The sequence below is a fragment of the Balaenoptera ricei genome, chromosome 21 (genome assembly GCF_028023285.1).
Source record: "Balaenoptera ricei isolate mBalRic1 chromosome 21, mBalRic1.hap2, whole genome shotgun sequence".
NCBI classification, from domain to species: Eukaryota; Metazoa; Chordata; class Mammalia; order Artiodactyla; family Balaenopteridae; genus Balaenoptera; species Balaenoptera ricei.
Genome location: NC_082659.1, coordinates 15,933,988 through 15,947,071, shown reverse-complemented (window position 1 = coordinate 15,947,071; position 13,084 = coordinate 15,933,988). Strand labels below are relative to the sequence as shown.

Here is a 13,084-nt window from a genome sequence, read left to right as displayed (position 1 = left end):
AGAATGTTCCGTGCACACTTGAGAAGAAAGTGTAATCTGCTGTTTTTGGATGGAATGTCCTATAAATACCAATTAAATTTATCTGGTGTATTGTGTCATTTAAAGCTTCTGTTTCCTTATTTATTTTCATTTTGGATGATCTGTCCATTGGTGTAAGTGAGGTGTTAAAATCCCCCACTATTATTGTCAATTTTCTGTTAATTTTCTCTTTTAGAGCTGTTAGCAGTTGCCTTATGTATTGAGGTGCTCCTATGTTGGGTGCATATGTATTTATAATTGTTATATCTTCTTCTTGGATTGATCCCTTGATCATTACGTAGTGTCCTTCCTTGTCTCTTGTAATATTCTTTATATTAAAATCTATTTTATCTGATGTGAGTATAGCTACTCCAGCTTTCTTTTGATTTCCATGTGCATGCAATATCTTTTTCCATCCCCTCACTTTCGGTTTGTATCTGTCCATAGATCTGAAGTGGGTCTCTTGTAGACAGCATATATATGGGTCTTGTTTTTGTATCCATTCAGCCAGCCTGTGTGTTTTGGTTGGAGCATTTAATCCATTCACGTTTAAGGTAATTATTGATATGTATGTTCCTATGACCATTTTCTTAATTGTTTTGGTTTTGTCTTTGTAGGTCCTTTTCTTCTCTTGTGTTTCCCACCTAGAGATGTTCCTTTAGCCTTTGTTGTAGAGCTGGTTTGGTGGTGCTGAATTCTCTTAGCTTTTGCTTGTCTGTAAAGATTTTGATTTCTCCATCGAATTTGAATGAGATCCTTGCCGGGTAGAGTAACCTTGGTTGTAGGTTCTTTCCTTTCATCACTTTAAATCTATCATGCCACTCCCTTCTGGCTTGTAGAGTTTCTGCTGAGAAATCAGCTGTTAACCTTATGGGACTTCCCTTGTATGTTATTTGTCGTTTTTCCCTTGCTGCTTTCAGTAATTTTTCTTTGTCTTTAATTTTTGCCAATTTGATTACTATGTTTCTCAGAGTGTTTCTCCTTGGGTTTATCCTGTATGGGACTCTCTGCGCCTCCTGGACTTGGGTGGCTATTTCCTTTCCCATGTTAGGGACGTTTTCTACTATAAGCTCTTCAAATATTTTCTCGGGTCCTTTCTCTCTCTCTTCTCCTTCTGGGACCCCTATAATACAAATGTTGTTGCGTTTAATGCTGTCCCAGAGATCTCTTAGGCTGTCTTCATTTCTTTTCATCCTTTTTTCTTTATTCTGTTCCGCAGCAGTGAATTCCACCATTCTGTCTTCCAGGTCACTTATCCGTTCTTCTGCCTCAGTTATTCTGCTATTGATTCCTTCTAGTGTAGTTTTCGTTTCAGTTATTGTATGGTTCATCTCTGTTTGTTTGTTCTTTAATTCTTCTAGGTCTTTGTTAAACATTTCTTGCATCTTCTCAATCTTTGCCTCCATTCTTTTTCTGAGGTCCTGGATCATTTTCCCTATCACTATTCTGAATTCGTTTTCTGGAAGGTTGCCTATCTCCACTTCATTTTAGTTGTTTTTCTGGGGTTTTATCTTGTTCCTTCATCTGGCACATAGCCCTCTGCCTTTTCATCTTGTCTGTCTTTCTGTGAATGTGATTTTTGTTTCACAGGCTGCAGGATTGTACTTAGTTCTTCTTGCTTCTGCCCGGCTTTAGGTTCTATATATGAGAAATTAAGGATCCCAAGCGCAGGATTAAAATCCTTTTAGTACAAGACCCCTTCGCACTTCTTTAGTCTATTCTGTTGGAGTTCTTGCCTTACATTTTATCCCCTCACTATTCAGTGCTGATTTATGCCTCCTACTATTTCCCCTGTGTGGAATTCCACTAAGTGCCCTGTATAGTCTACTTGGGCTGTGATAACAAAATACCAAAGGGTGGGTTAAATGACAGAAATTTCTTTTCTTACATTCTAGGAGCCTGAAGTCCAAGATCAAGGTGTTGGCAGGTTTTGTTTCTTTGGTGGTGGCCTCTCACTTGGCGTCTCCCTGTGTCCTCACATGGCCTTTCCTCTGAGACCACATATCCTTGGTATATCTTTTGTGAGTCCAAATTTCCTCTTCTTATAAAGACGTCAGTCAGGTTGGATTAGGGACCATTGTAAACTCATTTTAATTTAATCACCTCCTTAAAGGCTCTGTCTCATAGTCTGGTGTATTGGGGGTTCAGGCTTCAGCATATAAATTTTGGATACATTCAGTTCATAACATGTCATTTTATGCTCCCAGAGCACTTCCCGTTTTCAAAGCACTTTGCAAATGTGAATGTATGTCTTTATTATCTAAATCGAAGCTAAAATAACCACCTGTTATTTCCTTAAAAGCCAACTCCGTGGTTTTAGCAACAGTGTCCTTAAGTTATTAGTAATAGTAATAATAATAGCAATAATGACAATACAACAATTTATCTCTCTCTTACCTTTCACTTTATTAACTTAAAATGTTATATTCATCATCTGTCAACATCATTACATTGGAATAGACTTTCAGAACTAAAAAGGGTCTTAGAATTCTAGGAATGGAATTCTTTAAATTTGCATCTTGCTATCTTGTCGTTCAAGATGTCACGAACTGTAGTACTTTCATCGTTTTTTATGTCTCGTTTCTCACTTGTAATAGATGTACCTAAGTGGCCTAAAGTATCACCTAGTCTAGAGGTCTTCAAAGAGACAAAGTATTTTCTTAAAAACCAGAAAACACCTACTGATATGACCTGAATTTTGTCTACAGACCAGGTAGAAGGACCATCTTTCAGGTCTACAATAATGAGATCAGCATAAGAGGAGCATTCACTGAGTCCCACACTCACTATCTCAGAAGGAACTAAAAATCAAGAAAATGGTAAAAATTCATAAAAATTATGAATACTCTTTGTATGTTATTTTTACTTTATCCAAAAAAACAAAAACAAAAATAAATCTGGCAGTAAAAGAGCATTAACACCTGTAAGGAAAACTTTATCTGGGGAAAACCTAGACCTACAGGGATGCCATTGGTTCTTTTTGATGATAGAATCCTAGACACTGCTGTAGTGCTGCCTGGGGATCTAGTCGGGGGAGCTGTGCTACTGAATGAAAGATCCCGGAATTGATTTGTTCATTTAATAACAGAAAATGTCCATGGAGGGTAGCTGGAGTAAGGAGAGAAGGTGATCTGGGCTTTGTAAATATCACACCTACCCATTTTAAAGCTATCCTTGGAATACCTTCAAATGCATAAGCCACAGGGGGTTTTGTTAATATGTGTGTTTTAATTTTAGCAAACAAACAGATGAAACGACAAGATACTGACTTTAAATATTTTCATCTTCAACACACTTTTCAGAAGTTAATATATATGCTCATTAAGGAAACATAAACATGATCATTTTTATCAGCCACCTATAATGTGCTGTAAAATTGTAGGAACCTCAAGGGCCAGGGACGTGGTCCTGACACAGTATCCCTGCTAGAGGTAATATTAGTAATACAAAGAATAATAATATTGAATATTCATTTAAGTAATTCTAAATCTATATTCTTAACCTCAGATATTTAACCTCCTGGGTTTTCGATGTATTGTGTTATTGCTTTTGATGAAAGTGACTGTAAAATAGTTAATAAGACTATAGTAGTTTGCATAAGTGATTTTTAAAATAACAGCTTTAATGAAATATAATTCATGTACCATAAAATTCACCCTTTTAAAGTAACAATTCAGTGAGTTTTAGTACATTGACAGAATTCTGCAACACTATGTAACTTTAGAACGTTTTTATGACCCTGAAGAGAAACCCTTACTGATCACTTCTTTATGCCCTTGTTCCTGGCAGCCAGTAATCTACTTTCAGTTTCTATGAGTTTGCCTATTCTGGGGATTTCAAATACAATGGAATTGGATGATATAAGGAATTGTGTCTGGCTGCCTCAACTTGGCATGTCTTTAAGGTTCATTGTTGTTGTAACATGTATTAATACTTCCATCCCTTTTTATGGCTGACATAATATTCCATTGTATGGGTATAGAAAGTTTTGTTTATCCATTCATCAGTTGGAGGGCTTTTGGGGTGTTTCCACTATTTGGCTATTATGAATCATGCTGTTATGAACATTTGTATACAAATTTTTATATCGCTCTTGGGTTTATATCTAGGAGTGAAATTACTGGGTCATATGATAACTGTGCTAAACATGTTAAGGAACTACTGAACTGTTTTTCTTTTTTTTAATACAAATTTATTTATTTATATTTTATTTCTAGCTGTGTTGGGTCTTCGTTGCTGTGTGTGGGCTTTCTCTAGTTGCAGCGAGCAGGGGCTGTTCTTTGTTGCGGTGCGCGAGCTTCTCGTTGCAGTGGCTTCTCTTGTTGCGGAGCACGTGTGCATGGGCTTCAGTAGTTGTGGCACGTGGTCTCAGTAGTTGTGGCTTGTGGGCTCTAGAGCACAGGCTCAGCAGTTGTGGCGCATGGGCTTAGTTGCTCCGCGGCATGTGGATGTGGGAACTCCCAGGACCAGGGCTCGAACCCGTGTCTCCTGCATTGGCAGGTGGATTCCTAACCACTGCGCCACCAGGGAAGTCCTAAACTGTTTTTCAAAGTGGCTGCACCATTCTGCAGTCCCACTAGCAGTGATGGAAGATTCAAATAGCTCCACTTTCTGACCAAGATTTTTTTTTTATTATTATAGCCATTCTAGCAAATGTGAAGTGTTTTTGTTGTTGTTGTTCTTTTTTGTGGTTTTGAATTGCATTTTCCTAATGACAGAATGTTCATCTTTTCATGTGTTTATTGGCCATTTATTTATCTTCTTTGGAGAAATGTCTATTCAAGTTCTTTGGTCATTTCTATTTGGATTATTTGTCTTTTGTTGTGTGTCAGTAAGGTTAAGTTTAGTGCATCTGTCACTTTAAAATTTTTTTAAAAAATATTTTAATTAATTAATTAATTTATGGCTGCATTGGGTCTTTGTTGCTGCGTGCGGGCTTTCTCTAGTTGCAGTTATCGGGGGCTACTCTTCGTTGTGGTGCATGGGCTTCTCATTGCAGTGGCTTCTCTTGTTGCGGAGCATGGGCCCTAGGCGCCCAGGCTTCAGTAGTTGTGGCATGCAGGCTCAGTAGTTGTGGCTCGCAGGCTCTAGAGCGCAGGCTTAGTAGTTGTGGCGCACGGGCTTAGTTGCTCTGCGGCATGTGGGATCTTCCCAGACCAGGGCTTGAACCTGTGTCCCCTGCATCGGCAGGCGGATTCTTAACCACTGCACCACCAGGGAAGCCCTAAAATTTTTATTACTGCTTGGAAATTCTTTTAGCTTTGTCTAGTCAAGCATTTATTTAAACATCCATTAATCATGTATTATGTTCTATGCTTGTGCTGGAAATACAACATCCAATAAGACATATCATCTCTCCTGTGGATTATGCTGCCTGTTTTCCTACTCCTCAATCCTCTTCTACCTTGCACCCCAAATGATTTTTCTAAAAAGTTAATTTGATCATGTTACCTATGCTAATGCCTTTAATGCTTCCTTTATTGACTATAAGAAAAAGTTCTAGTTCATTAAAATGATTTTTAAAGCCTTCAAAATTTGTCCCTTGCTAACCTCTTCAAGGTTATCTCTCATGTCCACCCTATACCCCCATCTGGGACAACTTTAGGGGTCTTCTAGTTAAATTCCACATCTAGATATACTGAGGTTAGAAGCTAGGGAAATAAGTGGGTCCTCACCCAAAAACCTGAACCAGGTCTCAGGTGAAAATGAAAAGAATCACTGGAGCTTTTTTTCTTAACTCTGGGTTCCGAAACAGATCTCTCTGAAGCCTGTGACATGAGAAAACAAGCTGTATTCTGTTATCCTTGTCTTTAATGGGATCTTTCGATGTTCCAGCCTCATCTCATTTTTACTGTTAAGTAGTAAAGGAAGAGCTGGAGCTTGGGTCTGAGTTAAAGGGGAGCATAATTCTTTAAGGACAGTGGTGGTAGCAGCAGTAATTAATGGGATTCTGTCCAGGGGAAAGTGGCAGGCCCAGGATGACAGGATTAGTGGTCAAGAGAAAGTTTCCTCCTGGGTGGAGATCTCTCTCCACCAACCTTGAGACTGAGTTTTAATTTTATTAAAGTCAGCTACAGTTTCCTTAGATAGTCCACCAAATATATGTCTCTACTAGTCTAGGAAAAGGCGATCACTACTTCATTGTATGACACTGAAAATAGGTCTAGTATATAAATTTGAAAATAAAATAAAAAATTCCTTTTGAATTTAGACATAAACTAATCATATGGTAAAACCTATATGTATATATACACACAACACACAAATATAAAGCAGAGACTATAGAATTCAAATTACATATCTGAATTGGAGTGTATGTTATCTATTGATGCATAATGAACTAACCCCAAAATTCAAGTGGCTTAAAACAACCATTTTATTTTTTCTGTCTTATTGAGATATAATTGACAAATCAAATTGTAAGATATTTCAGTTGTACATTGTGATGATCATATATGTGTATATATATATACACACATGTACGTGGTGAGAACATTTAAGTTCTACTCTTAGCAAATTTCAGTTTTACAAATTATCAACTATAGTCACTATGTCAAAAAATCATTTCACTTTGCTCATCATTTTGTGGGTCAGAAATTTGGAAAAGGACCATCTAGGCCCTATAATTAATTTGGTGTCACCTGGGGTGACTGGGGCTGGATAAACCTTCCAGGATGACTCTTTCACTCACACGCCTGGCACCTCATAACTCCTTTGCCTTGCTCTCTCCATGTCTTGTCCTACTGGGCCTCTGCAAGTGGCTTGCAACAGCTCCTGCTGCAACAGCTGCTGGTTTTCCCAGGATGGTGGTCTTAGGGTAGTCATACTTCTTAAGATGACAATTGGTTTCTACAAGAGCAAGGCAGTAGCTGCCAGGCCTCTTAAAAGCTAGGCCTGGAATTGGCATAGCTATTATAGCATCATTTACACCATACCCTATTTTAAAAAAAAATTTTATTTATTCGGTTGCTCCGGGTCTTAGTTGCAGCAGGTGGGCTCCTTATCGAACTGGGGCCTCCTGCATTGGGAGCATGGAGTCTTAACCACAGCTCCACCAGGGAAGTCCCTACACCATACCCTATTGATCAAAGCATACCAGCAGAGACTCAAGGGGAAAGGACATAGACCCCAACTCTCAACTGGAAGAGTAGCAAAGAATTTGCAGCCATCCGTAATCTGCCATAACTATAAGATCTTTTAGGCATATGTATCTGATAAGCACAAAGATTTCCACTGCTCCCCGCCATCCCGCCAAGTATCAGTAAGTACCATGCTAAGTCCTCAGCAGTTTGCAAATGTATTGGTTGCCTTAGATAAAGATGGGGTGCTACTACACATATTGTGTATAACTTTAACAACTTTTAAACTATTTAATGGCCATGATAATCAAAATTCTCTAAAGTTTTATTACTTCTTTGATTTGTGCATGTGTATTTTATGATCAACATTTTGAGTTGCAAGAAGCATGTAGTATGCTTTTTATGACACATAACCGAGATCTTAGGGGTATTAAAAAGTTTGTTAATGCCTAGGATATCATTCTAGCCTACCTAATACCTTGATTTACTAAAGTCACAAAAGTTATGTTGGCTTTTTTTATGGATATAACTTTAGCCACATTGTAAAGCACAGCTTTGTACAGGTGTTTTCACATGTCTGATCCACTGACATCAAAGAAATTCAACCCTGGGGTCATAGAAGAAGCAAAAGACCTAATAAAAAGCACATGTTAACTGTTAATGTTCATTTACCAAATCCTGCTTAAACTCTTGTACTCTCAAAGCTAATTTCATCCAATTGCCTTTTAATTATAGTCTCTTGCTCAGAGTTGCAAATATAATGGCTTTTTAATATAACTTGCACTGTTCTGTGTCCAGTGTAGGATGTAGTCATGCAGTTTATTCAGTCAGAGCTAGTACATTAGGTAATTAAAACATAAGCACACACAGATTTCTGCACATGCCTATTTGGCAGGAAAGTAATATAAGAATCTGACAATTCTGCTTTTGCACAGAATTCTTTCTGGATAGAATAGGATGGAAATCTCATGTCCACCAATGCACACTGTAGCTAAGGCAAAATACAGAAATCAAGTATGACTGTTTGGGAGACCTGTGCACATATCACAGAGAATAAAATAAACTAATTTAAAGTAGGAATGTAAGTGGTTTAACACATTGCTAACTATCTAATCACAGCCTTGGTAGATACAATTCTCAAGGCAGGACAGTTCTTCATTATCCAAGATGTTAGGAGTTGAACAGACCCTCAGTCTCCTGTCCCTTTTAGAGGAGGAAGACAGAAAAAAAAAAAAAAGATAATGGGATTTAAGATAATTTTCACTATTAACAAAAATGATCAAACAATATAACAGTTAAAAAAATCCTTTTTGAGTGGTGATTACTTTTGGGGAGTAAGAGGTGATGTATGCAGAGGTAATTAAACACTTCTGTGGTTTCCACCTTTATTTTGGAGTAACCAGATTTTATGTAAAGGCAAGTAATGTTTTATTAGCTGTTTCTGAATTACATATAATTTTGATAACTTTATAAAGCATATTAAGCTACATTTTTACACTTATTCATTCCGTAATTTATTAAGTACCAACTAACTATGCCCTGTTACAGTGATGAGCTCTGCCTTAAGATTTTCAGTTTTTTTGTAGAATGTATTTCTCTAGTGTTACCTTTTAACTGTTAACCTTTGGCCATTAAAAAAAAAAAAAAAAAAGATACAGGCCACGAATCCAAATACCAGCATGAAAACAAAAATGTTTATTTATTCATCAGGATTTGGGGTTTGTAAAATGCCAGTATCTGGAGATGTAAAAATCTAGATGGATTGATTTTCTTTTGTAGTTTTCTCTGGATTATGTATTCACATATCTTGTGTTCATTCTTCTTACTTAAAATACAAATGTGGAAAGTATATGTACATTTCTTTTCTGAAACATTAACAAAGATTTCAGATGACATATCCTCATTAGCTAATCTCCTTTCCCATCTTTTCTTTTTTCGTTATATCCACATTCTTTCTTCCTATTACATTCTTAGCAATTTTAGGGTTCCTCTTTGGAAACAAACAAAAAAAACAAACAAAAATACAGTTAGGAGACTAGCCAACTAATGTCGTGTTCCCAAGTCAGAATTTAACTAAGCTTTGGCATCCAGATACACAAGCACTTTCTCAGATTGATGTTCCTTGTACATTTTCGCGTTAGGGTTGTAAATACTGAGACTCTGGCCCCTTCAGTTCCAGACAGGGTTGTCTCCAGAAGCAGACCAGCCTCCACACACAGGGGAAGCCAATCTTGATCTTTCTTGATGCCCTAGTCCCAGGTCTCAAGTTTACAGCCTGAACCCCGCCAATGAATTTATCTAGTCTTGACTTCTATTTAATCCCGCCTTTTACCCAGTGCCTTTCACCTAGTCCTCAAAGGTGTTATTCTAATAGCAACTCTAATTCAATTTTGGAATAGAAATTCCTAGAGGATCAAATTAAATATACTGCTGTCAAAGCAAAAACCAGACAAACATATGATTCATCATCTTGACCAAACACCAAATTGTCATCCTAAATTCTATACTCAGGTGTTTGAGTCAGAGGAAATTCCAAGTTTATGAATGGATTATGTATCTATCCTGTATTCCTTTTAACTTAAGAGACTCTGGACCCACATTTCTATAGAAATGATGGTATAAATTCCACACCAAATATATTATAAATAAAAAATTAAATTTCCATAATAGTCCACAGTAATAATTACCTCATTCCTAAGTAAAAAAGTCCTTGATTTTTTTTTTCCTTTTTAAAAAATCTTATGTATTTTTACGTTTTGGCATTTCTAAAAGCAAGATTAATCTTAAATTTGATTTGTTTATATTGTGTGTTGACTTTTTTTTCTCCTGAAAAGCTGTTTATGGTACATATTACCATTATCTCCAATGGTGTCTTAAATCTTAAACATCAAACTTCCTCCTACTCTGTGGCTTCCCTCTGGCTGTGGACCTCTTTCCTTCCCTTTACAGCCAAGTTTCCTTTAAGGATATTTGCACATTTCCTATTGAATAGAGGTATTAAGATTTATGCAACTTGTTCCCTTTTAATGGACATTTAAGTTATGAATCAAATTACTATTAAAATATGCTCTAGTGAAAATCCTTGAACAAATTATCTTTGTACAGTAGTGAACATATTCTGTAGAATGGAATTCTAGAAATGAAATTATTGGGTCTAAAAAAGTGCACGTTATGGTTTGAACTATGTACACTCAAAAATCCATGTTGAAATCCTAACCCCCAGTACCTTGGAATGTAACCTTATTTGGCGATGGGCATCTTTATAGACCAAGTTAAAATGAGGGCATCAGGGTGGGTTCTAATCCAGTATGTCTGGTGTCCTTTTAAGAGGAAATCTGAACAGAGACATGCACAGAAGGAAGATGATGTGAAGATACAGGAAAATGCCATGTAAACATGAAAACAGTCATCTACAAGCCAAGAAGAGACATTTGGAACAGAGCTTTTCTTCACAACCCTAGGAAGGAACCAATCCTGCCATTATCTTTTTTTGAACTTCTAGCCTCCAGAACCATGACACAATAAATATCTGTTGTTTAAGTCACCCAGTTGGTGGTACTGTTATGGCAGCCCTAGAAAACTGATCTAGCACTCCCCTCCCCAAATTGCGGGTGACAACATCCCTTAACCGACCTTGTAAGAGAGCAACTTCCCCCTGACACCTCACTGATACCGAACAATCAATTTTTGCCATGCTTTGCTAATTCTGAAGACAAATAAATGGCATCTTTTTAATGCATACTTCTTTGATTTTTTAATACAGATTTAGTACATTTCTGGGGTTTTATTTCCTTTTATTTTAAAATATCTGAAATGGATTCAAATGGATTGACACTATCAAATAACCGTTTACATCTACTATATGATTTCAATATAGTTTGATACAATGATAAAAAATAAAATGATTAAACAATATATTTAACTTAAGAAATTTTAACTAACTCATTTATTGACAATCTACTGTAAAATTTTCATTCTCTAGAATTATCATATGTATTAAGAAGTATAAAAGGAAAAAGCTAAACAGTTGGAAACTACAAACTTAAAAGCAAAGTTAATTTCGTACTTATAGTATGAGATATTAAGTCCCATATCCAAAAATCCAATTTGTCATATATTAAGGATTATGCTTTTGAAGTAAGTTCATTACTGACATTACTATTGGAACTGCACTATAATTTTATACACAAAGTTCTAAAATAAGATCACAGAGTATAGGAGCATCTATCTTAGTAACATTAAAAAAAAATATACGTTGTAGGGTGGCAATATTGATTTAAAAATTGTTTCCTGAAACAATAATCAATGAGGCATATTTGTTGCCAATCACTCTTTAGTTAATATGCTTATCCTGTTTGAGGATTATTTTCCATCTTCTTTCACTGACTCATTTCGGCCTTTGCATGAGTTAAGAGGTGCGCTTTCATGTTATTTGACTGAATAAACTTCTTGCGACAGCCTTCAAAGGAACATACAAAAGGTTTCTCCCCAGTGTGGATGCGCACATGTGTACGCAAATTGAAGGACAGGGAAAAACGTTTTCCGCACCCTTCAAAAGTACACGGAAATGGCTTCTCTCCAGTATGAACCAGAAAATGTCTTTTTAGTTTTGCACTCTCCTTGAAGGCTTTCCCACATTCTGCACATACGTGATCTCGGGGACTATGAACCCGGAGATGCTTTCTCAGGGATGCTCTATTCTTGAACTCTCTTATGCATCCACTCTGAGGACAAACAATTTTTTCTGGAGCATCATATTCTTCATTTGTACTTGGCTTCATTTTAGTGCATGCTGTGAGCTGTTGAGGATCTGAAAAGTCAGTGCTGGGTGTTTCTCCAGGAGGAAGCTTCTTGCCTGTCATGTACTCAGAAGACTCAAGAAGTGAATTCTCTCCACCAAACTGTTGAGGAAGTTCTTGTTTTGCCCCCTTTTTCATGTATTCCAAGGAACGTTCAAGAAGTGAGCTTGCCGTAAGAGCTTGTTGAGAAAGCTCTTGTTCTGATCCTTCTTTCAGACAGTCAAAGGACTTAAGAAGTGAGTCCTCTTCCATGATAGGTTCAGAAAACTCACCTCTTATTATGCATTCTATGTAACAGTCAGAGAAGGAATCCTCTTCAACAACCCGAAAGCTAGTCTCATAGCACACATCCTCATCACATAAGGTCCACGTCGTGTCAGGAGGTTCCTGCTGGGCTGGCAGTGACTTGTCCCCACTGACAGCTCTTCTACCAAGCCCTTTCTGGCCACGTGTCTTTTCCCTTTTCTTCAGTTTCTGGTCCATGTCGTCCTGCTAGCTCCCTCCGTGAAGGTTTGCACCAGGATAGATCAACCACTTCTGGGTAGGAGTGATCTACGTGAATTGTTTTCAGCAAGCACCTGTTTGAGATAGTAGTCATTAGGTAAATATATTCCAATATTAGAGCCATTGTCAGAAAATGACCTCAAAAAATGGCCTAGAACTCACTTTCCAATAACAGAATCACTACATTTACATCTTTGACTAACTCTGCAAGAGACTAAGAGAATTAGCTGTGACATATGTACGTAAGACATGGGTCATAACCATTTCTTTCCTGGATATCCCCCATAAGTTATCTGACCTCCCTAATTGATCACCTAATGTTCATTGGGCACTCACTATGTGCTTGCCCTATTCTAGGCTACTCATGGGTTGAGACATACCAGTGAATAGATATATTATACCAAATATGTAATGTATGCCCCATGGAGTATACAACATAAATAAGTAATGTACATCATATGTTATAAGGCAAAGCGCTCTAGAATAAGCCAAGGGACCGGTAGAAAGCAGGGATTTGCAATTTTAAATAGGGAGCTCCAGGTAAATCTTGACTGAGGTAGTGGCAGCTGACTAAAAATTTAAAGGAGGTGAGGGAGCAAGATATGCCTATTCTTATGTAACACTTCTGTGAAATTCAAATTAAATACTGTATTTAAAGTGCTTAGCACAGTTCATGGCATAGAC

General features: G+C 37.2%; 1 protein-coding gene across 1 annotated transcript; it reads right to left on the bottom strand.

Annotated features, from left to right (window-relative positions):
- Nucleotides 1–11,476: 11,476 nt before the first annotated feature.
- ZFP42 (ZFP42 zinc finger protein) lies at nucleotides 11,477–12,379 on the bottom strand. The gene has a single exon (XM_059909662.1). The coding sequence runs from the start codon at nucleotides 12,377–12,379 to the stop codon at nucleotides 11,477–11,479; it is 903 nt and encodes a 300-aa protein (XP_059765645.1).
- Nucleotides 12,380–13,084: the final 705 nt, after the last annotated feature.

What these genes read in the sequence shown, in the direction of transcription:
- ZFP42 (XM_059909662.1), bottom strand. Translation starts at nt 12,379, where the DNA reads ATGGACCAGAAACTGAAGAAAAGGGAAAAGACACGTGGCCAGAAAGGG.